This window comes from Haliaeetus albicilla, chromosome 20 (genome assembly GCF_947461875.1).
Source record: "Haliaeetus albicilla chromosome 20, bHalAlb1.1, whole genome shotgun sequence".
NCBI classification, from domain to species: domain Eukaryota; kingdom Metazoa; phylum Chordata; class Aves; order Accipitriformes; family Accipitridae; genus Haliaeetus; species Haliaeetus albicilla.
In genome coordinates this window covers 16760675-16781922 of record NC_091502.1, presented here as the reverse complement: position 1 = coordinate 16781922, position 21248 = coordinate 16760675, and the positions used below count along the sequence as shown (strand labels likewise).

At 42.6% G+C, this 21248-nt stretch overlaps 1 protein-coding gene across 2 annotated transcripts in view; it reads left to right on the top strand.

Moving 5' to 3' along the window:
- The window catches only part of PANX1 (pannexin 1), a 28368-nt gene extending 10573 nt beyond the window's left edge, over positions 1-17795 (top strand). For both annotated transcript variants that reach the window (XM_069808376.1, XM_069808377.1), the window contains exons 2-5: positions 897-1036; positions 11515-11738; positions 12755-13425; positions 15478-17795. In XM_069808376.1, coding sequence (XP_069664477.1) covers positions 897-1036; positions 11515-11738; positions 12755-13425; positions 15478-15563 — 1121 coding nt within the window. In that variant the 3' untranslated portion in view covers positions 15564-17795. The remainder of the gene's footprint in view (positions 1-896; positions 1037-11514; positions 11739-12754; positions 13426-15477) is intronic.
- The last annotated feature ends 3453 nt before the right edge of the window (positions 17796-21248 follow it).

Genomic DNA, 21248 nt, shown 5'->3' with positions numbered 1-21248 from the left:
AGGAGCCACTGATACTGCACATCCAATAACCACTCTTCCTCACTGAGGTATGCTGCAGTAAGACTTAACTGGTGCCTGTAGCTGGTCAGAGCAGAAGTTGACCCTAAGGCTGAGGCTGGCTAAATAGCTGCTCTTGCTGTCAGCTAGTGCCCTGATCTTAAATTGAAGCTCCGGAGCAGCTTGAGAGGTGCTGCGAGTAAGTGGGGATCACTGCGCTGGTGAGGGGGGTCTGGTGCCCTCAGGAGGTGTCTGGAGGCCACGATTGCTCTGCCAGAAGTTACCTGAGGAAATCCATGTTTTCACATGTGTAACGTGAACCCCTCAAAATTCACGTGCAGTCTCAGAGGCAGAAGAAGTGGCAGCACTCTGGGCCAAACCTGCCCTTGCATCGCTGCAAGGACTGCTGGGCTGTGGGAGTGGTGTTTGAGGTCTTGTTTCAGTAAACGTGTAAGCAGTAGGTTGTGCACTTGAGAAACACAGCAGCATGATGGTACAGGATGGTAGCTGTTTCCTCAGGAAACCAGCCTTTATCTGATCACACTTTATATCTGCCAGTTCCCCTTTGGGCCAACCTGAGTCAAGTGCAAGCAAGAGAGACATGTCTTGGAGGTCATGTTCCCCTCAAAACTTAAGAAAATAGGCCTAAAAGACAGGTGCTTCTAATATACTGTCTCAGCCCTTAGGAGACATCAGAGAGTTCCTGTGGGAGTTTAATTGAGTGCAGTGGGAATTTAGTGACTCTCCTCCCTGCAGAGCTGCTGTGTTTCGTTTGATCGCTTAACCTAATAGCTTTGAACACCACGAAATCTCGAGTATGAGCTTTTCTTCCTAAACTTGATTTCTTTTTTTTTTTTTAATCTTCCAAGGATGTGGTAACTTTTTCTTTGTTTTCCCAGGTGCTCAGATAAGCTGTTTTGCACCCAGCTCCTTCTCCTGGCGACAAGCTGCTTATGTGGACTCCTACTGCTGGGCAGCTGTGCAGCAGAAGCAACCATCCCAGAACAACTTAGAAAACATTCCCCTGTGGCTGCATAAAGTATGTACAGATCTCCTTCTCCTGGAAAAATTGTCCCCATGTAGAAGCCTGCCTTTGCCTCACTTTTCTTGCTCCTTTTCTCTGCTGTAGTCCTTGGCTTTGACTGAACTTTATTTTTCGAGAGAATGTTTTCTTTCCCTTACTTCCAAAGAGGGTTGTACTAGAGGAGGTATTTTCTGCTTCTAAATAAAGGGTCTGTCCTGCTATAATAACAAATGTCACCAGTTATCTGACACAAGAGTAATGTTAATGCTTTAGCCAGGAACTATTTTAAAATCAGGATACAAGACACAGCAACTGCCCTAATGCTTGTATCAAAAACTTACTTTAGGAAAACAGGATAGTAAAAACATTTTGTATTTTTATTGTATTACACTTGGCCAGTTTTGCATGGAGAGGAACTCATGGCAGATAGGCATTTTGGGAGAGATGAAATCCATCACTGGTACCAACAGGTTTAACCCTGTCTTCAGTGTGCTATTCTGAGCTTCCACAAGCTTGCAAACCTTGCAAACCGTGAGCTGGCTTTCACTGCTCTGGGTAAAGCTTCATCATAGTGAGTGCACAGTAAGAGACTTATTTTATGGGTAAAAAGTGCAGTAGGTACTAAGATACTTGAGCTGGCTCGAAGCAGTTGGCTGAGCTTTGGCAGCAGTTACAAACTCTGGGTAAATGCCATGCCAGTGCCGGGAGCTGGCTCTTCTCAAGAGGCAGCATCACCCTGTTTGGGCAGCGCTGATGCCAAAGAAATGCTGTTGGAGCTCTGCAAACGTGGGGGGTTGTGTGCTGCCTTCCCCAACCCTCTTATTACTTGCTTCAGCAAATAATACCCCTGGCACCTGGGAGCGGAGGAGAACCTGGTGTTAGAGGTTGCTCCGGTCTGGGACCTGCAGAACCTGTATTTCTGGGGTTTGCTGCTGTATCCTGTACCTCAGCTTTTTTTATTGAGTCAGCTGGTGGTATCTCCTCTGAAAGACTCTTCAGGGCTGTCTCTGATTCATTTGCTGACTCAAATCGCTAACTGTGGGGATTTACTACTGCCTTCTCCAGTTAGCTCCACTCATAACCTTGAGCCAACAGTCTTGCGTTTCATGAATATTAAAGCCAGACTTGTTGGTTTCTAGCCTGAACTCTTCCTTGCTCAGTTAGTGCTCCACTTCCCTTCAGCCAGGCTTTCTACAGGGGCCAGTCGAAGCTGCTGGGACATCTCGCAATGCTGGTGGCTTGTGTGGATGCAAACTCCACCTGCAAACCTGGATACGTTGCTGCCCCTGTCTCTTGAGGGAATGAGTTCTTATTACCTGATTTCTTTATGTTGAATTTTATGTCATAGTCACCTGCTGATAGCTGTAAGTCTCCTAGTTTGCCAGCCGTGACTAATAGCTTAAGTAGTCATACGTTTATGATGCAACCCATGTTAATTTGCTGACTGGTGCTGTCTCAGGAATTGATGCAGGGCCCTTCTCCCCACAGTTCCTCCATGATAGCTTAATGGTATGTGATGTTTCCTTGTAAATACCCTGCAGACTGGCTGCAAGAAGTGTGCCTGAACAGCTGAGTCAGAGCTTGTAGCAGAAGCTGGGTGCTTCATCTTAACCTCCTAAATCCATGCTTAGTCACCTGCCTTTCCACTAAGCCAGGCACTGGGAGCTGCAGATGCTCTTTGGAGGCCAGTATTAATTAATATCCTTCTACTCGTTGTTCATCAACTTCCATGCTTAGCAAGTTTCCAGGGAAGGAGCAGTGTTAAAGCTATTAACGCCGACCTTTGGTTCCCCTGTGGTGGGAAGATCTGAAGGTGTTTGGCTGTTGTTTGCATCCAGGGCCAGCAGATGCTGGCTGCACTGCTGGGTGGCTTGCCATGGGGGCCGATGGCTTCTGCAGGAAAACAGGGCTTGGGTTGTCTCCTGGTGCAGGCTGTGCGCTGCAAGGTACGTACAACCTCACTGCTGTGCAGATTTTGGCTAGATAACCATTCTTAAAATGGGCAGAGCAGAGCCTTTGTGGGAGCACAATGATGTTAATGAGACAAGGGAGCCTTCGTAAGCGCAGGTGAGAGAAGATTCGACGCCGCAGTGCAAGGGCAGGGATTCACGGAGAGGGACAGCAGGGATTGTTAGGCCCAATTTTTCCTAAGACAACCCTTGAGGCTTTTTTCCTGCTTTCTGAGCAGCAGTGCGTTTATTTGCAAAGCATCTCACGTTCTTTCTAATACTCTGACTCAGTTAGCATCTCGCTATACTGGCGTGCTACAAGGCTCTGTAAGAAATGCTTAAGGAGGCATTAGGTTACAGTTTGGGGGGATTGAAGTTGTAGGCCCCAATTCTTGATTGAAATGGATGGGTTTCCTTGTGGCGTACTCCCTGTGCTCTTGTCAGAAGTGCTGTCAAAGTTTGTGTCCTAGGACAGTGCTCATCATGGTATAGAGTGGAAGTCGGGCCATGTAGCTCCTGGTGAAGAAGCCAACTTGCACCAACTTGCCCTGCTTTTGTTCTAGGCATCTGGTTGCTCTGAAGGATCATCAAAACCAGGTTGCATTACAGAAAAACTGAAACCTTCCCATTTCCCTCCTACTTCAGAGTACAAGTTTGCGCTGGGATTTTTGGGGTTTTGATCAGTAAAATGTATGTTTCAGTTTCGGACAGTCCCCGAAGCCTGGGCACCTTTACCTGCTGTCCTTTCTGCTCTGGGCGATCTCTCCCAACACTTGAATGTATCAGTTTGGAAACTTGTTTTGGAATGGAGAGGAGGAGCTTACTGGAACTTTCTGGGTTCCCTGCCTCTCTAGTGGTCTGCGCACTCCCAGAGGGTGCCCAGGGCCTCTCTCCTTGGAGAACACGATTTTTGAAATTTCCAGTGATTCTGGAATAACTCTTCACACTGGATAATCCTTAGCAGAAAGCAAAATGAGTTGTGTACTCAAAGGCACAATTCAAGAAACAAACTATCTGCAGATAGATAAATGGAAAGGAGAGACTATGGTACGTCCTGCCTATATTCTTCGTTTAACACGAAGATTTCCTCCTCTTTGTCAGTGAAAAAGCTGACAAAATGATTATATGGTTGAGTCCTCTGACAAGACTCATTTTCAGGTTTGTCATTCATGAAATTAGTCTGGTCAGGCTTCACTCTTCTGTTGTCTCTGTTTTCTTCTGGGGTTTTCCATTCAGGCTTAATTCCCTCATGAGGTTTCTTGTGTATATCTGAAGTGTCAGAACGGAGATACTGGTTTCTGAAGTATTTGCTCCCTCTGTGCAGATAGTTTGCTTTCTGTCTCTAAAGATGAGTTCTCCACCTGACAACTTATTTTGATAAAACTTAGCTTGATCCTTAACTGGAATAGAAACAAGCCAGCAGGAGCAGCTGGACACTGAGTGATGACGTCTCTCTAGCCCTGACATCTGGATTGCTAGGATGGAGGTGCCTATGATCAAGAGACTTCTAGGGATTTTTTTAAATTACTCTATTTTCTAGTCTATTATTGATTGGGGAGAATTAAGGAGGAAGATAAAGGTAAGGAAAGTAGAGGTAAAGGAATTAGATGGTTCTTCAGAAGAAGGGGATTCATACCAGTGTGAAATGCAGGCAAATACTTCATCTGACTGACAGCAGAAAGAAGAACTCTTCACACACGGTGCAGCCAGGAGAGGTCAGTTGTCTGGCTCAGATCTCTGTAAAAGGGCAGGGCAAGCGCTGTGGGACCTGCTCAAAGCATTGCATACAAAGAATGGGTCCAAAGTCTTTGTATGCCTGAAGTGAAACTTATCTTGTTGAAAATATTCACTTTTTGCGATAGAAGTAAGATTTACCATGGACCTGTGGGTTGTTCTTTGAATTGCTTGTCTGTAAATACACCAAAACCCCCCTGAGGTTCTTCATTATGTTGTTGGTATGATTATAATCACGATTGTTATCTGGTTCTCCTTACTCACTGTTTGTACAACTTCTTAGTTAACTGAGGACTTCTCATGTTTCACCTATAAAACCCCACCCAGAGGGATTAAGGGCTGTCAGAGCAAGGAAACCTAAACACAGACGCATTTATAAGCCATTCTTTGAGAGTGTAGTGTTAGAGCTACTTCAGTCACATTAGTCTTACTGACTGAAACTGGAGAAATACAGCTTTTAAGCTGTATCAAAACAGAAAGTAAGTAACAGGTGGGGTAAAAAAGGTCATGTATGGTTTGAGGTTCACTTTCAGGTCTGGAGGCAGGATAGTATCTCAACCAATCATTTATAGCTCACTTTTCTGCCCTGAACACCAGTGAAACATCTCCCGTTGACTCAAACAGGAATAGGGTTGTATCCAGAGGGAGCTTAATATCTTTGCTTCTGGAAACATGTCACTGCTGTCATTAGCCTGTTTGGGGGCTGGTGCCTTTGCTTAGGCTCTTCCTGGTGCCAAACAGAAATTTGGAACTGAAGAAGCAGACACTTCACCATGATCTTGTATTTTAATAAGAAATATTTTCATCTCAAGTGAGTGAAGACACTTCAGTGCTTCCTTCTTTGTTGAGTACTATATGCCAATGAATTTTCTTAAGGCTGTAATTCAGACCTGTGCAGCTTAACAGCTTTGTGCTGTTGTACTTAAAGTTACTGTCTGACCACTATTAGGTATGGTGGAAGTCAGAATGTTTGCAGTCACTTCAACAGCATTTGCCCAGAGGAAATAAAAACTGAAGATGCAGTAAAATTAGAAAACTGTTGTTTTCTAAATGCCACTAAAATGATTCTCATCTTCTGCCAGCTATCTTTATCCAGACCTTGGCAAGCTTTCTGTAGATTAGGTCCTTGAAAATGCCTTTTGGGTCACACCACCCTTGGCAGCTATGTTTTCTTTGGATGATAAAAGCATATTTGAGTTTATGAAGAAGTTTTTTAAATGCCCTTTTAACTTATTTGCTCTGTATTTACTGTATCTTAGCACAGTTGAAGCTGGGGATGTAATATAATAGACTATTTTGTGGTTTAGTCTGGTTTTTCCTTTCACTTTCAGGAGAGTGTGATGCTAACGCATCTTTAAAAGACAGTTTCGTGATTCCAGTGTCTTATGTGCTTATGCAAACAGATTACTCAAACACTTCCTCTTCTGTGCTCATGCATATGTTCTGGTTGAACAGTTAGTCGATTTCTAACAAATTAACTTAGACTGATGTCTTCAAAGCTTATTTCCCTGGCCTCCCAATAAAAGGTGAAAAAAATCATGTCATGAGAATAGAAGGAATTCACTTTAATATTTGTAGTTCTAGCACTGTATGTGCATTTATCAGTGAAAGGCTATGCGTGTGTATCAGGAGCTGAAATGTAGTGAAGATGGTTCATATCATTCTGAATATTTATCTGAATGTAGGTGTTCACAAATTCTGGTAAGACAGAGTTATTTTGGAAAATATGCACTCAGTTTGTGTAGATAATCTTCATGAGAGGAGCAAATGCAGGCACTTGAATAAATGGTCATGACTTCAGAACAGTTCAGTGTGTTAAATAGGCACGAGATTTCTAGAGTTTGGACTGCACGCGTGCAGGTTATTCTTCTTCTCCAGTCATAGTAGCTAGTATTGATTTAAAATTGCTCAACCTGTTTATGGTCAGCGATGCAAGAAAACAGCACACATCTAAGAAGTGCATGTGTTTTGATGTGTACAAATTATTTGCTTTGATGATAACCTTCATAGCTGCTTTTGCAAGTGTAGAACACAAGACTGGAAACAACGTGTTGTGCTGAGATGGGGGACCAGGGCTCTGCATCGTAACGCTACTGGACATCCTATTCCCTAAGCTCTCGCTGTCCAGAAAGATCATGCTTTCTGCGTTGCAGGGCTTGGTGGAGTGTTGTGCCACAGGCTACCAAAGAGCTGGTGTCAGATCTGGTCCTCTTCATCTTTGACTGCCCTGTAGGATTGTTACTCTCCGAGTACAGCTGTGAGATAGAAAGGCACCAATTCTGCAGTTCCCATTCCAGTTACTTGCTGCAGAGCAGTGATGTTGAGCACACACGTCTTTAGCCTGGATGGAGGAATCCTTCCCTGCACAGATTTCTGCTTGGATTTCAGTGCCTCATCAGTACCAGTTAACATGGGCTTCAGCGGTTTCTGGTGTTGAGTTTTCAGACGTGTCCTGCTCAGGTATGAGGTACTCCTGGCTTTCAGGGGGAGTAAGGATATAGCCTGTAATGTATACAGAGCTTAAAGGTTTGTCAAGTGAAATGGACTGCAGCACTACGGAACGAGGGGCAGCTGACCTCTTGGCTTCCTACTGCTCTGCTTCCTCGGGAGCTTGCTGTCCCACCCAGCGTGCCATCAGACTAAGGGACAGGCAAGGCAGGTGAACCTGCTCCCATCACCTTTAGCTTTCAGGAGCTCAGCAGTACTTAGCAGAAGACATATAGGGGACTCTAGTTTGAGTCCCTGGTGCATATGCTACTAGTTTTGTCTGTCTCATGCTGAATATTAATCACATGGTACCTATGCCTAGTACCTTCCAGAAACTTGGATTAGCCTAGCTGAAGCTCTCCTACTCTGTTTTTGAGTGCCAAACTCGATGGGCTTTTGCCTGTCCTTTTCACCTTTCAGGTGGGTGGAAATGAAGACTCAGGGCATCCAGGCTGAAGCACGGTGTTGTAGCCCTCAATGCACTTTCACTAACGAAGTTCAGAAAAGAGCATTTTGAACCATAGGATATTGTATCTGTTCTAATCTGTTTTCAGAGGACCTTTCTTCAGTTATGCAGTCTCATACCATCTTACATCCAACACTGTGAACTTGCCATTGAAAAGGAACTTGATAACTAGACAGCAAAGGAAAAACTGAGTTTTACTTTTAGGCCAATATCTTTCTCTGGCGTATCATTGACCATACAGTTCTTGAGGTCGGTGACACTTCCTATTTAACTTAAATACTACAAACTATCCAGGACTGAAGTAGCATTTCCTCCTTGTGTCTTTGGTGCCTTGGAAGTAAACACATAAACCGTAAAAGAATGGCGTATGGCACATGTTCATCTGCGTATGAATACCACGGAGTTGTCGTCTTAAAATGGGAAGTCATTATGTGTGACTGTAAAATGTAGTCAGATGAGCTGGATAATCCGAATCTGTTGCTCTGAAACCTATGACTCGTGCCAGATGACTTTGCATTTTCACTTCTGCCTGTTGGTTCAAGGCCTTAAATTTTAATGATTCAAAACAATTTGCTAGTTATCTAACCCTACCGTTAACAAATAGAACAAGCGTATCTTTCATTTTTAAAAAAGCCAGAATCCGAGAAGGATGGAGTCATGCATCAAGTGCTGTGGAAGGGCTGACAAATACAGGCTTTTGTTTCCAAACAAAAAGAGCTGGACTAACGGTCACGCTGCTGCTCTGGTTTTGAGACCATTCAGAAAAGAGCTGCATAGTGTTTTCTCATGCTGCTATAAGCTACAGCTTTGGGAGTGATGAGAGCCTGGCGAGGGCAAGCCCAGTAAATGCATGGCAAATGTGCCTTTGCCCCGTGGTGTGATGCTTCTAGGTGAAAAGGCAGTGGTGGAGGAGTCGGGCAGAGGAGGAGGTGCAAGGGAAGGTGGCAGAGGCTGGGTTTCGTAAGACAACAGTCTGTAGTGAGGCAGGGGAGATGGGGGGCATTGGAGGAGGTCTGGGGCAGAGCAACAGGGCTGATGCCAATGTGCTACACAAGTGCAGAACGTGCCTGCAGAGTCTTTTCCTAGGTATAAAGGAAGAGATGGGGACCGGGACAGTGGAGGTTTTGGGCTGTGACTTCAGTGTGTCAACTGTCTTGCTTCTTGAGGCTTGTCTTGTAGGCCTTGGGGTAAAGAGATCTCAAGGATTAATCAGATGCTGCTGGCGGTGTTCCCAGTTTTGTGGCTCAGAAAGGGAATTCATAAATCCTCTGACACCTGTAAAATTTCAAATGAGTGAGTCTTAAAGCCAAGTGGTATAAACCAATGTAAGAAGCTTTGGTCGCTCCTTACTAAATCAGATGTTTCTTTGTTGTTTCTTTCCCTGCCTGGCACCAGTGGAAGGGTGCTAAGGTGTATGACGTAGAAGTGAAGTCAAACAGGCTTTGCAGCAATCTTATACAAGCTGGCATTTGTTAAGGCCTGTGGAACAGGTGTTGCAGCAGCTTAGAGGAGCTTAGATAAGTTTAAGCTGTGTTCATAGATAGATCATTTCTATTTCTACATAATACAGAATTCAGAGGACTGAAGGAGCCTGGACATGAAAGCATAAAGCTTTGGGTAGACCAAGGCATCCAGGACTTAGACCTGGGAGACCTGGTGGCATTGTCCACAGTGATAAATACGAAGTGCAGATTCTTGAGCTGTTGGGTTTGAGTTGATGAGATGTCTACAAAACCATGCTGGACGCGCCAGAGCTTTACATCTCAACTGGAAAGGATAGACTGGGGAAAAAAGCAGGTGATCTGAGGTTATCTGCTGCCTGCAAAGAGGGCAGAGAGGCAGGAGGTCAGAAGGAATCCCCGGGATCCCTCTGGCCTGTGGGGTCAATCCACGGCGGTGGAGAGGGGACAGACCACAGCTATGGTACACAGTACAGGGTTGATGCTTCTTCCTTGCTGGTGGGGAAGAGCTACCTCTAGTGGGACGTACAGTATAATCACAGTCAACTCTGCTTTGCTAACTTAACTAGGTTTTTGAAACAATCTTGTTACTGGGTCAGCCCATCCCTGCAGGATCTCCGTTTCAGTTTTAAAGGTGAGCCTTGCTTGAAGTTTTCTTTCTCGAGGGCTTGCTAAAGACTGAAGTAGCAATTTTGGCCAAGTTCAATTATGTTGCTGCTGAGCAGAAACAGTTCAAGTATGAATTTATAAGAAGGGTTACAAGGGAAAGTTGACCTTTAAATACAGCATCCTTGATTTTCTTTGGCTATTCTGTGCTTTTCGTGGCTTTGTCTTACTGAGTGTCACAGTTTTCCAGTCTAACTGCTATGTAGAGAACCTGCACATCCAGAATGATGGTTCGTATTTTGGTCTCCAGTTGCTGATGCAGTTCCTTTAAGAAGTCAGCTTTTATTTATGTGTTAATACATCATATGCATTCCTAGTATTAATAATAATATAGGATTTTGCTTTTATGCTAGGTAGTATTAGAAGTACCTTTCCTGGATAAAATGTTCAATAACATCAAATTACTTATTTTGTGCATACAAAACTTTAATTGCTCTTGATTAATGCAAACACAAGTTAACATATTAATATTAGGTCCAGATTCTCATCTTGTTAAATATCTACAAATGTAAGTCAAGCTGTTCCACTTGCACTGATTAATGACTTCAGTCTAAGTTTCCTCTAAAATTCTCCATTGGCTTTTTCAATGAATATGCATGTGTGCATGGCAGTAACATTTAAGATGCCTTAAATATCTTTCAAAGTTGTTCACCACAACTAATTTAGAATTCCTTAGGAACTGGTGCTGGATTTGAGTTAAGTGCGCTTACTGTCAAAAGTTGAATGTAATAAATTAGAGTTCAGCCAAATTTGCAGTACCTTTTATTGACTAACTGCTTGTCTAACTAGATCTTACATCATGTCTCTGTAAGGGTAATGTTATGTATGAATGTACACCTTGAATATAATGTCACAGTAGATAGAAAATACCATCTTCCCAGCAGCTGAAGGGAATCAGAGATTAAATCTCATGGTGAAAAACACCTACTTGTCGATGACGAGAAGAAAAACGGAAAGACTTCAAGCTGTTGTATTTTATACCTGCTTCAGCCCTTTCCCTAAGCAATGGGGACTGTGTAAGGGCTAACTTCTCAGCACTGCATTAGCACCAGACCATTCTGATGCTGTGTGTTTGTTTCTATTTAGGAGTTATCTAAAAGTATTTAAATACCCTTAAATATTACAACCACACTTGCATCCTTTACAGTCACTGTATGTCATGTGCTCTGACCAGATGTGTGTGTTTGCAGGCAGATGCAGTGCTGTAAAGGGTCTATTCATTAACCTCCTGACAGCTAATGGAGAGCAGGAGAGATTTTGCTGGTGTTTGGAGCATTTTAGTTGCTATAAACAGTGGTGTCACGTCTGGGAGCGAGAGTTGTGTGACACTATCCTCTTCTTCCAGTCAGCCTCTCTGACAACTGCTTTGATTGCCTTTGCTATTTGTTGTTCCCCAGATTAATGCTGCCTCTCAATTTCAGCTCCAGCAGTGCAGTTCTGAACATGCAATGAAAATATTATCAGGATCATGGTAACTTTATTCTGCCCCATTTTCTTTTGTTGGTTTGGGTTTTTTTTGGCAAAGCTCTCAAGCAGCAGCAAGGTTGCTGGAGCTCTCTGAAAAAGAGGTTTCACTTTCCTGCGTATCCCCAATAACCACAAAAGTGGGTTTTACTAAAAGCATTTAAATAAAATTATAGGGAATTTAATAGACTTATAGGGAATGATGGTGACTGGCTGACTTATTTTATATACACGTGGAGCCTAATCTGAATTTTTTTCTCCCTTCAGTTCTTTCCGTACATCCTTCTGCTTGTCGCTATCCTGCTGTATCTACCATGTTTGTTTTGGCGCTTCACCGCAGCACCTCACCTTTCTTCAGACCTGAAATTTATTATGGAAGAACTTGACAAAGCCTATAACAGGGCAATCAAAGCTGCTAATAGCATCCGCAGTGGAGACCCCAAGGACCCTACTGACTTAGTTGCTGCTGTTAATGAGAACTTGACACAGAGGTAAGATGCTGGGGCTTGGCTTTCTTTGCTCTTTTCCTTAAGCTCTTAACAGATGTGACACCTGCACTCTCTTAGAAATTTATTGCAAAGGTTTGAATGGTGACCTGACAGACTTTTAAATTTGGTTATAAAAAGAGAAGATATCTGAAATCACTACTGTGGGCATGTGGAGCTGGAACTTGTAACTTTCTTTTTTTGAAGAAAACATTTGATGAGCTCTTCAGATCCCTAATTACCTGAGATGTTGTGATTCCTTTAGTTGTAATAGGTGTAAATTAGTTTTACCCACCACAGCATAAGAAAACAGGGATGGCTGCAGCCCTCAGTTCTCAATGCTCTTGGCAGTCGCTTGCACACTGTGAGCAAAGTCTGTTATTTGCCATCTCCTGTCCTTTCAGATCTAGGTCTGCAAAGCTTCTGTTTAAAGAAAAAAAAACAAACTAAACACCAAAACCAACAAAAGCAAAATGGGTGCTTGATCAAATTGGTGCACTGTTCTAACGAGATCCAGTTTCTGCTTCATCCTAGGTCAGGGTACCTGTTTTGCTTTGCATATGGGGGCACAAGCAATGCAGTGGGGACTTAGGTCTGTTCTTTAAAATGTGGAGTTAGGTCTCGACAAGTAAAAAGCCCTCCAGTGTGCTATTATTGAACAAGTGCTTGGGAAGTCTGCTTTTCCTCATGGATTTCCTTACTATATCTGTTTTGTATTGGAAAAGAACAAAAATATTTTTTTACTGCGAGAGCAATACTTTTTTCCATTTTCCAATGTTTGAGCTCTCTTGTCTCTTAAGTGGCTTTTCTGTATTAGAGTATCAATATTCTTCATTTATCTGCTATTCTGTTGTTTTTCTATTGACTTCAGTAAAACTACCCTTGATTTACCCCAATAAGAAGAATTCCAGTCTTGTGTCTATTTTAGAGTACTAGGTTTCTTTGAAATTTGAGGTAGGTGAATGCTGCAGCATCTGGCCTGTGTGATTTGTTTTTGTTTTGTTTTTTTTTCTCTCTTTCAGTTTGTGGGAAATATCTGAAAGCCACTTTAAATACCCAATTGTGGAGCAGTACCTGAAGACAAAGAAGAATTCCAAATGCTTAATAATTAAATACATTATCTGCCGTTTACTCACGCTAGTAATTATTTTCATTGCATGCCTGTACCTGGGCTACTACATTAGCCTCTCCTCTTTGAGTGATGAGTTTCTCTGCACTATCAAAACTGGGATCTTAAAGAATGACACAACTGTTCCAGAAGTGGTTCAGTGCAAGCTTATTGCTGTTGGTGTCTTCAAGGTACTCAGCTATATTAACCTGATAGTCTATCTTCTAGTGATGCCGCTGGTAGTGTATGCAATGTTTGTTCCGTGGAGGTGGAATTCGGGTATTCTCAGAGTGTATGAAATCCTGCCAACTTTTGATGTTCTGAAACTTAAGTCAAAGTGTTTTGATGACTTAAGTCTTTACCTCCTCTTTCTTGAGGAAAATGTAAGTGAACTTAAATCATTTAAATGCCTCAAAGTGCTGGAGAACATTGCAGTTTCTGAGAAGTTTGATGTCATGCAACTTTTGGTAAACCTTGGTACTATTAAGACAGATACCATAGATGGGAAGCCAGGGACAGCTGTGTTGGAGAAGCCTGAAGAAACAACTACAGAAGAGCTGGAAAAAAATGCAACAGAGCTACAAGGTAAGGTGACCTGCTCTTTCTTCAAAAAGAAAAATCAAAGAAAGAAACACCACAAAATGCCACATCTAAATCAGCTGGTATAGAGATAAGGAATCCATTAAACCAAAAATTCATTCATGCAAAACAAAGCAGGTTTCATATAGATGTGTATTCCCTACCAAAAGCATTTTAATATATTCTACAAGAAAACAGACCTGCTTAGACCTTGCTATGCTGTCTGCACTATCACTGCTATAACTTCATGTATGTGCCAGAAGATTGTGGTGTTACAAGTCAGTGGCACAGGCTAGATGCTGAAGTGTCTCTTAAGTTGGTGGTCCTTGCTGACATCTCTGCAGTAAGAGGCTTCAGCTGTCTGAACTTGAACTCCTTAAGACCACCTGCACGGTAGAAGAGCACTAGATTGGTCTACAGTAGGTTGTGCTTGAAGGAGCTCCAGTGAGAAAGCTGGTGGTTTCAGGACATTTGTTTTTCAAAGATTAGCTCAAAAAAGTAGTAACTGCTGCTTCTGCTTTTCATTGAGGCTTTGGCAGAAATCTTAGATTAACGTAAAAATAAGTCTGATGCTCAGAAATGCCACTGGCAGAGGAACAGAAAATGACAAAAGAAGGGAAGTGGGACTGGGGCCAGTGAACATGCTCCTGTTCCTTCTCATGCAGAGAGAAAGGAAGATTGATTGTGAAGCAATTTTTGCCAAAATGGTCTGAGTCGATCTGGATCGGTGCAGCTGTTCTCTGAGTATTCCCACCAGTTCCCAGACACGAGCGGCTCTGAGCAATCGTTCTTATATGAGATGTAGTCTTAGATTCTGTGCTAAAAAAATGTGGCATATCTTAAATGTGATTCCAATTCCCTTCTCAAGTGCAGAATTGGAGAAGAGAAGCCAAATATCCAGGGAGAGGCATAAAGGGATGACAGACCTTTCTTCCCATTTGATGTAAGCACAGCTGCTGTCGTAGCTGTCGGCACAGAAGCAGCAGGACACCAGTGCCTGCATCCCCTGACTGAAGTAGTTCAGACTCTGTGGGCTGCCTCTTCACAAAGTCCCTGGCTCACAGAAGTGAAGGTGCTTTGAAACGTTTAGCAGCTGACCTGAGTAGGCGAGCACAATGCTGAGGGCAAGGTAAAGAACTGTTTCAAAGGCAGGAAAAAATTAAATCTACTTTCTCTTCAGAAAGCTATGCCATGTGCTTAATAAAAAAGAAGCAGCAGCACCCAGAGGGTAACTGTTCCTCTATACTTTGGTCAAGCAGTTCTGGCAGGCTGAGGTTTGGAGAAGTCAATTTATACAACAGGGGACTTCAAAACAAACAGGCAGAATTATTTTCAAACTAGAAGAAGCACTTCTGGCAGCCAGCTCTAGTACAGAAGTTTGGAGTAATTCTGACAGAAAATAGTTTTTGTCTTAAATGTGTCCCTTTTTGAAATGACAGGTGGGTGGGTTTCGGTAGGAGAATTTAAGAGCCCAAGGTGGAGGTCTCTGCTCAAGGAGCTGAAAAAGCTAATACAAAATCCGACTCATTTTTATCTGAAAGCAGAACTTTGGAGACCGTTTTCATCTCACAAAAACACTTCAAAGACTTGTTTTCCTCCAGAGCAGAACAAAGTCATGCTTGACGCTCTGTTAAAATGCACTGCAGAAAGAAGCTGCCGTTTCATGACCAGCCTCGGCTGGTGCAGCCCTCTCCTTCGGCCTGGGTGCAGCTGCAGACTTCACCGCCCATCAGCAAAGCTTCGCCTCTGGCTCATCATCTTTTTTCTTCTGCCACTAGTGGCATCGGCATGTTTCAATTAGTAACCGTGTTAACAAACCAGTGGTAGATGCTGACTGGACCGTAAGGGCAGGAGAGGCTGCAGGCCATCGTGCCGCTGGGTGCCACATCTGGAGGGTGCTCAGCACCTCCAGCACGGTGCAGGACAGCCAGCCTTGCCCCGCTGTCTTGGTTGCCTTTTCACTTCTAAAGGTTTACTTTCTCTTTAGTTTTGTCAGCGAGAATATGTCGAGTGGTTCGGTGGCCTTTTCACTTCTAAAGCTTTACTTTCTCTTTTTAGTTTTGACAGACCATGATGCAAGTGGCAACGCGAGTCCGAGAGAAGATAAAAAACTTCGCCAAAGACTTATAGATTCTTCGTGCTGATGCTTCCCCACCGCAGCAGGCAGGAGCTTTGTAATGCAGGAGGGCTTCTCCTCCGCCTTCGCTGCGCTCAACACAAGGTGCTGCTCATGGAATGCAACCGTCTCGACAGCCTGACAATTCCTCAGAGGCCAAACTGGTTTACAGACTACTTGTTCTAGAATAATCACCAAGCACGTACCTGAAAAAGCATGTTGTAGACTTCCATTATTTATTAAAAAAACAAAAAACAAACCACACGAGGAACAAGAACAAAAAATTTCTATCTTGAGTAACAAGTGACATGCACTGAATGCAATCAAAGCTGGCAGCAGGGAAGAGCTAGCACTATACAGGAATGGGAAACGTAACCCTGTAGGTAACAAAAAGAGACGGCCATGTTGCATTCTGAGGTGTTGCTCTGCCCAGAGCAGCCATCTCCATTCTGGGGTTTGAGGCATCTTGGGGCTCTCTGCCCTGGAAAGGGGGGGGGGTGTTTTTCTATTTTACTGAGTCTGGTTAATCTGTACCAGGCAGTGGCTGGCCACTGATACTGGCTGTGTCTTCACAGGAAAAATAGAGGTTGCTCTGTTCAGCCTGAGATGTCTTGGTTAGCCATCTCAATGTTGATGTCTGGGATTAATTACTTGGCACTGATGGAAAAGAAACTACAAACAGGCTTAGTATGAGGGGGTACTGTAAACGTTAGGGATTTTGAATTTTCTATGTATTCATAAGTTAATAATGTCTTAACACTTTTTTTTTTTTTTCTTTTTTACAAAATGTAATGATATGTAAGCTAAATGTTAGTTTAATTTCTATTTCTCAGTTGTTTTGGTCTTAGTGACTAACAAATCTGCCTTGGAGTTTGGACTGAAGATCAGTGAAGTTGGTCCCATTTTTTGTAATGGTTTGTAGAAGTCGTTCTGTAATGTTTGTATGTGTGGAATTTGTTCCAACATGTTCATAGTATCAAGCACAGTATTAGTTGTGCTGTTTTCCAAATCCCACTTGAGAAGATGGTCTTATTTGTATTACAGTAGCACCTGAGTGCCTCAGCAGAGCCAAGCACCCGATAGGCAAAGTGAGGTGGATTGGAACAGAAAAAAGAAGGGAGAGCAACTGTAAGTTTGAAAACTGTCCTGGTTTGTTATTGGACTGTTTTGGGAGAGTAGCATTCAGCTTAGCGTTGTGCCCCTGCCCAGGACCTCTACCTTCAATGAACATTAAAATGATCTTTGTCTTGAATTTTAGATACAAGGTGAGGTGGGTTTAAGCACCACAATGGCAGTGTGTATCTGTCACAAACGTTATATGCTCACTTGTTTTTCCATATTGTCCATGTGACGGAAATGTTTTGCCTGTCACCTCTTCCGAGTTGTCTTTTTAGACAAAGTAGAACCTCTTTTATAGCTTGGTAGGACTTCCATTTTCCCGTTCGTCTATGTCACCTGCCATTGTGTTCTCAACTGTTAGCATTCTCCACTTGGCTGAGGATGAGGGGGAAAAAGAAGTAACTGGTGTTACCATCTTTGCACCGAACTGTTTATGTGCTGCAGCAGATTTCAAAGAGATAGTGCACCTAATTGAATTTGGCAGCTGTTGTTAAACAAGTGGATCCCAAAGTGCTGCCATGCTATACGTCAGGCTAGTATTACAAGAACTCTTCAGTTATTATATGGCTTTCAGCTGAGACAAGCCTTATTTAAAAGAAAGTCTTTAAAGCCATAGTATTATGCTACCTCTGCAGAGGACAGTAGCACAGCTGCAGTCCTAACGTCTGTTGCATTACCAGCAAGAAACAGGGCTTGCGTTGGATACTGGTGGTCCAAACTGCTCAATTTGACTGCCATACTTCTCCCAGCAAACTTACAACCCCTCTGACCCTTTCTAGATTTTTTTCTGTCTGGCTGTGCTGGTGTGTTGCTGATGGTCCTTTACATGTGGGTAATGCAGATGCATGTTGTGAATTGTGTGTTTTGAATGAGGAGCTATAGTGCAATACTAAGATTTTGTGATGTGGATGTGTGTTTTGAACTGTTTGATGTAAGTAGAATTCTCAGTCTTTAAAACTCAAAGCTCCTGAAAGCAACGTGTTCATGTTTCATGTTGGATATGAACCTCTTTTCACTAATTCCTCTTTTGTATTTTAAAATATGACTTGCTGCAGTGAATCTCTTGTTGTCTTCTAAAGCACTCAATAAAATGTGTATCAATTCTTCTTGGTTATTTAAATAAAATCAGTTTTGTGAACTATAGCAGTGTAAGTGACTGAAGGTTCCAGGAACAGTCGCATGTCACCATCTGAAAACCTGTAGTGCAATACATGTCGTCTGATGCTAAAGCCTGAGTAAACTTTTTGGACAGTAGTTATAATTGTGTTCTTTTAAATTTTGTTCTCATAAAATTGTCAGAGCAACATGAATTGGTTCAAAATCTATTCAACCTTTAAAAACTGTTGAGAAAAAACTTCAGCACATGATAAATAGCCTATCTATCTATTGTGTGAGTTACTATCTAAAAATTGGCCACATTCTGAGCACATTTGAACTTTCCAGCTGTATCTTGCTGTTTTAAGATGTGTTTCTGCAACTGCCCAGCTCAGTTCTACTTATATTTTAGTGGCACTGCTCCTGCTGCATTTTGCTGTTTTCAAAAGATGGGCTAAATTCCAATTCAAGGAAGAGTCCATCTTCAGCCTCTCCATCACTACACTCTTTCTAGAAACAGCTACATCCATCTGTCCCTTTTTAAATACTCCAGAAAGTAAAATCGCAGCGTTGAGATTCAGGTTTGGTCCGTGCCAGCCGTTGCCTGACCCTTCTCTCTCCATCACTTGGTTATTAATAGTCCTCCAAATGCAGAAGAGTTGCAACTGGCTCCTCTGCATGCTCTTTGCTTTATAACACTGTTCAATGGCTCTTAGCTACCTTGTGAGGTTTAAAACTTTTGATATAAACTGCATTACACAGAGAGAGAGTAAAAATGTTTATTCCGGTAGAAGATGGTGTGCCTCTCTCTAAAAGCAGCTGTACCCCGCTGCTTTTCCTCCTCTGGATGTTGTCTATCACTTTCAGAATAAAGAGTCTATTTTAGATCCATGTTTTATTTCTCTTACTGGGAGCAGTGGGTGGTTTTTTAGTGGGAGTTTTGATTACAAGTTTAGGGCTTAAGCCTAGAGGCCCATTTAGTGAGCCTATGGACAAAGGATGTCCTGGCTGCACTTTGTGAGCATGAAGATAGAAATCAGGTCGTGAGTGGTTTTCTGAAGATGGAGGTGGTAAGAGGGATTTAACCCCCACCTCTACCACCACTACCAGTGTCTGCTGTCTATGGTGGTTTCTGTGTCTGAGTTAAAACTTTCTAAGAAGGAAACCACTTGGTGTAAATCTTCATTTTTCAGTAATGAGTGTCATGTTGCTGAGATGAATAATCAAAATTATACTATTATAATTGGTTATCTTACTGTATCATACCTGTATGAACCAGACTTCCTCACGAGTGTGCACAAACCACAGGAAGCTCATCGTTCACTATTCTTCTTCACTGAGTTCCCATTAAGAAACGTAAGTTGATTTTATGATGCTGGGTACTGATTCGATTTTTGGACCACCTGAAGGGAAAACGGCATTGAAGCCGTGCACAGCCCCCCGCGCTCAGAGGGACAGCCACAAAGCCGGGAGCGGTGCAGCTCAGCACCAGCACCTTGCACAGGGGCTGGGTGTGGATGGGTCTGCGCCGTGCGGACACGGGAGGGTACTGAGCTGGGTCACCAGTCTCTAACTGGAGCTTCGTGCCTGTGTCCCAAGAAAAGTGAAGGCACCACGTTAATACCTGCTCAGAAATGTGGAACTGGCCTTTTCGGTGACTACATAAGCTGGCTGTGTGGCCCAGACTAGCGAAAGGATTGGAGAAGTCTTGTGCAGAAGCTTTATCCCATGCTGTCGTGGTTTAACCCCAGCCAGCAGCTAAGCACCACGCAGCCGCTCACTCCCCCCCACACCCAGTGGGATGGGGGAGAAAATCGGGAAAAGAAGTAAAACTTGGGGGTTGAGATAAGAACGGTTTAATAGAATATAAAAAGAAGAAACTAATCATGATAATGATAACACTACTAAAGTGACAGCAGTAATGATAAAAGGATTGGAACATACAAATGATGCACAGTGCAATTGCTCATCACCCGCCGATCGATGCCCAGTTAGTTCCTGAGCAGTGATGTCCCCAGTTTTTATACTGGGCATGTCGTCACATGGTATTGGAATACCCCTTTGGCCAGTTGGGGTCAGCTGTCCTGGCTGAGTGTCCCCTCTCAATGTCTTGTGCCCCTCCAGCCTTCTTGCTGGGCATGAGAAGCTGAAAAATCCTTGAGTTTAGACTAAACACTACTGAGCAATAACTGAAAACATCAGTGTGTTATCAACATTCCTCTCATACCTAACTCAAAAACATAGCACTGTACCAGCTACTAGAAAGAAAATTAACTCTATCCCAGCTGAAATCAGGACACATGCTAACTGCTCTCAGCTCACATTGTGTACAACTTGAACTCTCACAGTAGTATGATTGCTTCCCTGCCCAACTTAAATCAAACTCCACAGGCATCAAAATCTGAATTGTCCAAATTGTTGTAAGGGATTTTATTGATTATAATTTACCTTCATCCAAAGGAACTGTGTGTCATATATTCTTCTAATAATGAAGTTAAAGAAAGCTCTATGCTCTGTGCATAAAAAGCAGAACAGCTTCTGCTATCATGGAAATGCTGTGTATTCTAATGTACTGTTGGAAATCAGGGATAGTTTGGACTTTACATGCACCAAAAGGATTTTGTCGACCTGCCTTTCAGGGTTTTTTTCAGCACTTAGGCTTGTACTGTAGACTTGCTTTCAAAGGCTCACAGGAACAGCCTTGTTTCTAACTTGTGGATCAAAGCAATTATTGTATTTTAAGAAAGTGCTTTGAAGAAATTAATTCCCTATTCAGAGCAGGGTTTGAAAAGGATGCCTACTTATAGTTGATAGAGAGGAGAAAGAAAATATTAAATAACTGCTTCTGAACACTGTCCATCTGTAAACATGATAAGGCAGGGCATCATGAAAAACTAACATGTAATCCCATAACTGAAAGTTATGTCATTCATATACACAATGGGAAGCAAAATTAAGAGTGAAATGGTAGTTTCACTTTGTAATATTACTGTTCTTTTAAAAGCTGTGTTATAATGTTACACAACATTGACTTTTCATCAGTATGAGAGAAATATTGACTCCAGGGAAACATAATAAGAGAAATATTCATTTTTCTAACCTTGTGTTAAAGTAATGGGGAACTGTAACAGAGCATGAGATTTCAAGCAGGCTACAGTTGCCCAAAACATATTTGAATTTTAAGCTGAGCTCTAAGTGCCTGCATGGAAATTTTCCAAAAGTTTTAACCCATGAGGTTTTTCTCAAAATACATCAGCATTGTTATAAACCCAGCCAGTTTTAGTGTATGTTTCACAAGTGAATTAAAAAAAACCCTCTCTGTTTTAAAAATTCCACATATTTGAGGAGCTAAGACATTTTTTTCAACCACGTGAAAACAGGAAATAAAAGGTGACTTTTTCTTTTACGTGATATTCTTCTGAAACCAGTCCAGGCTGCTCCAAGGCCGACCAGCCTGGAGAAACATGACTGCAGGTTCATGATCATCTTTTGAGGAATA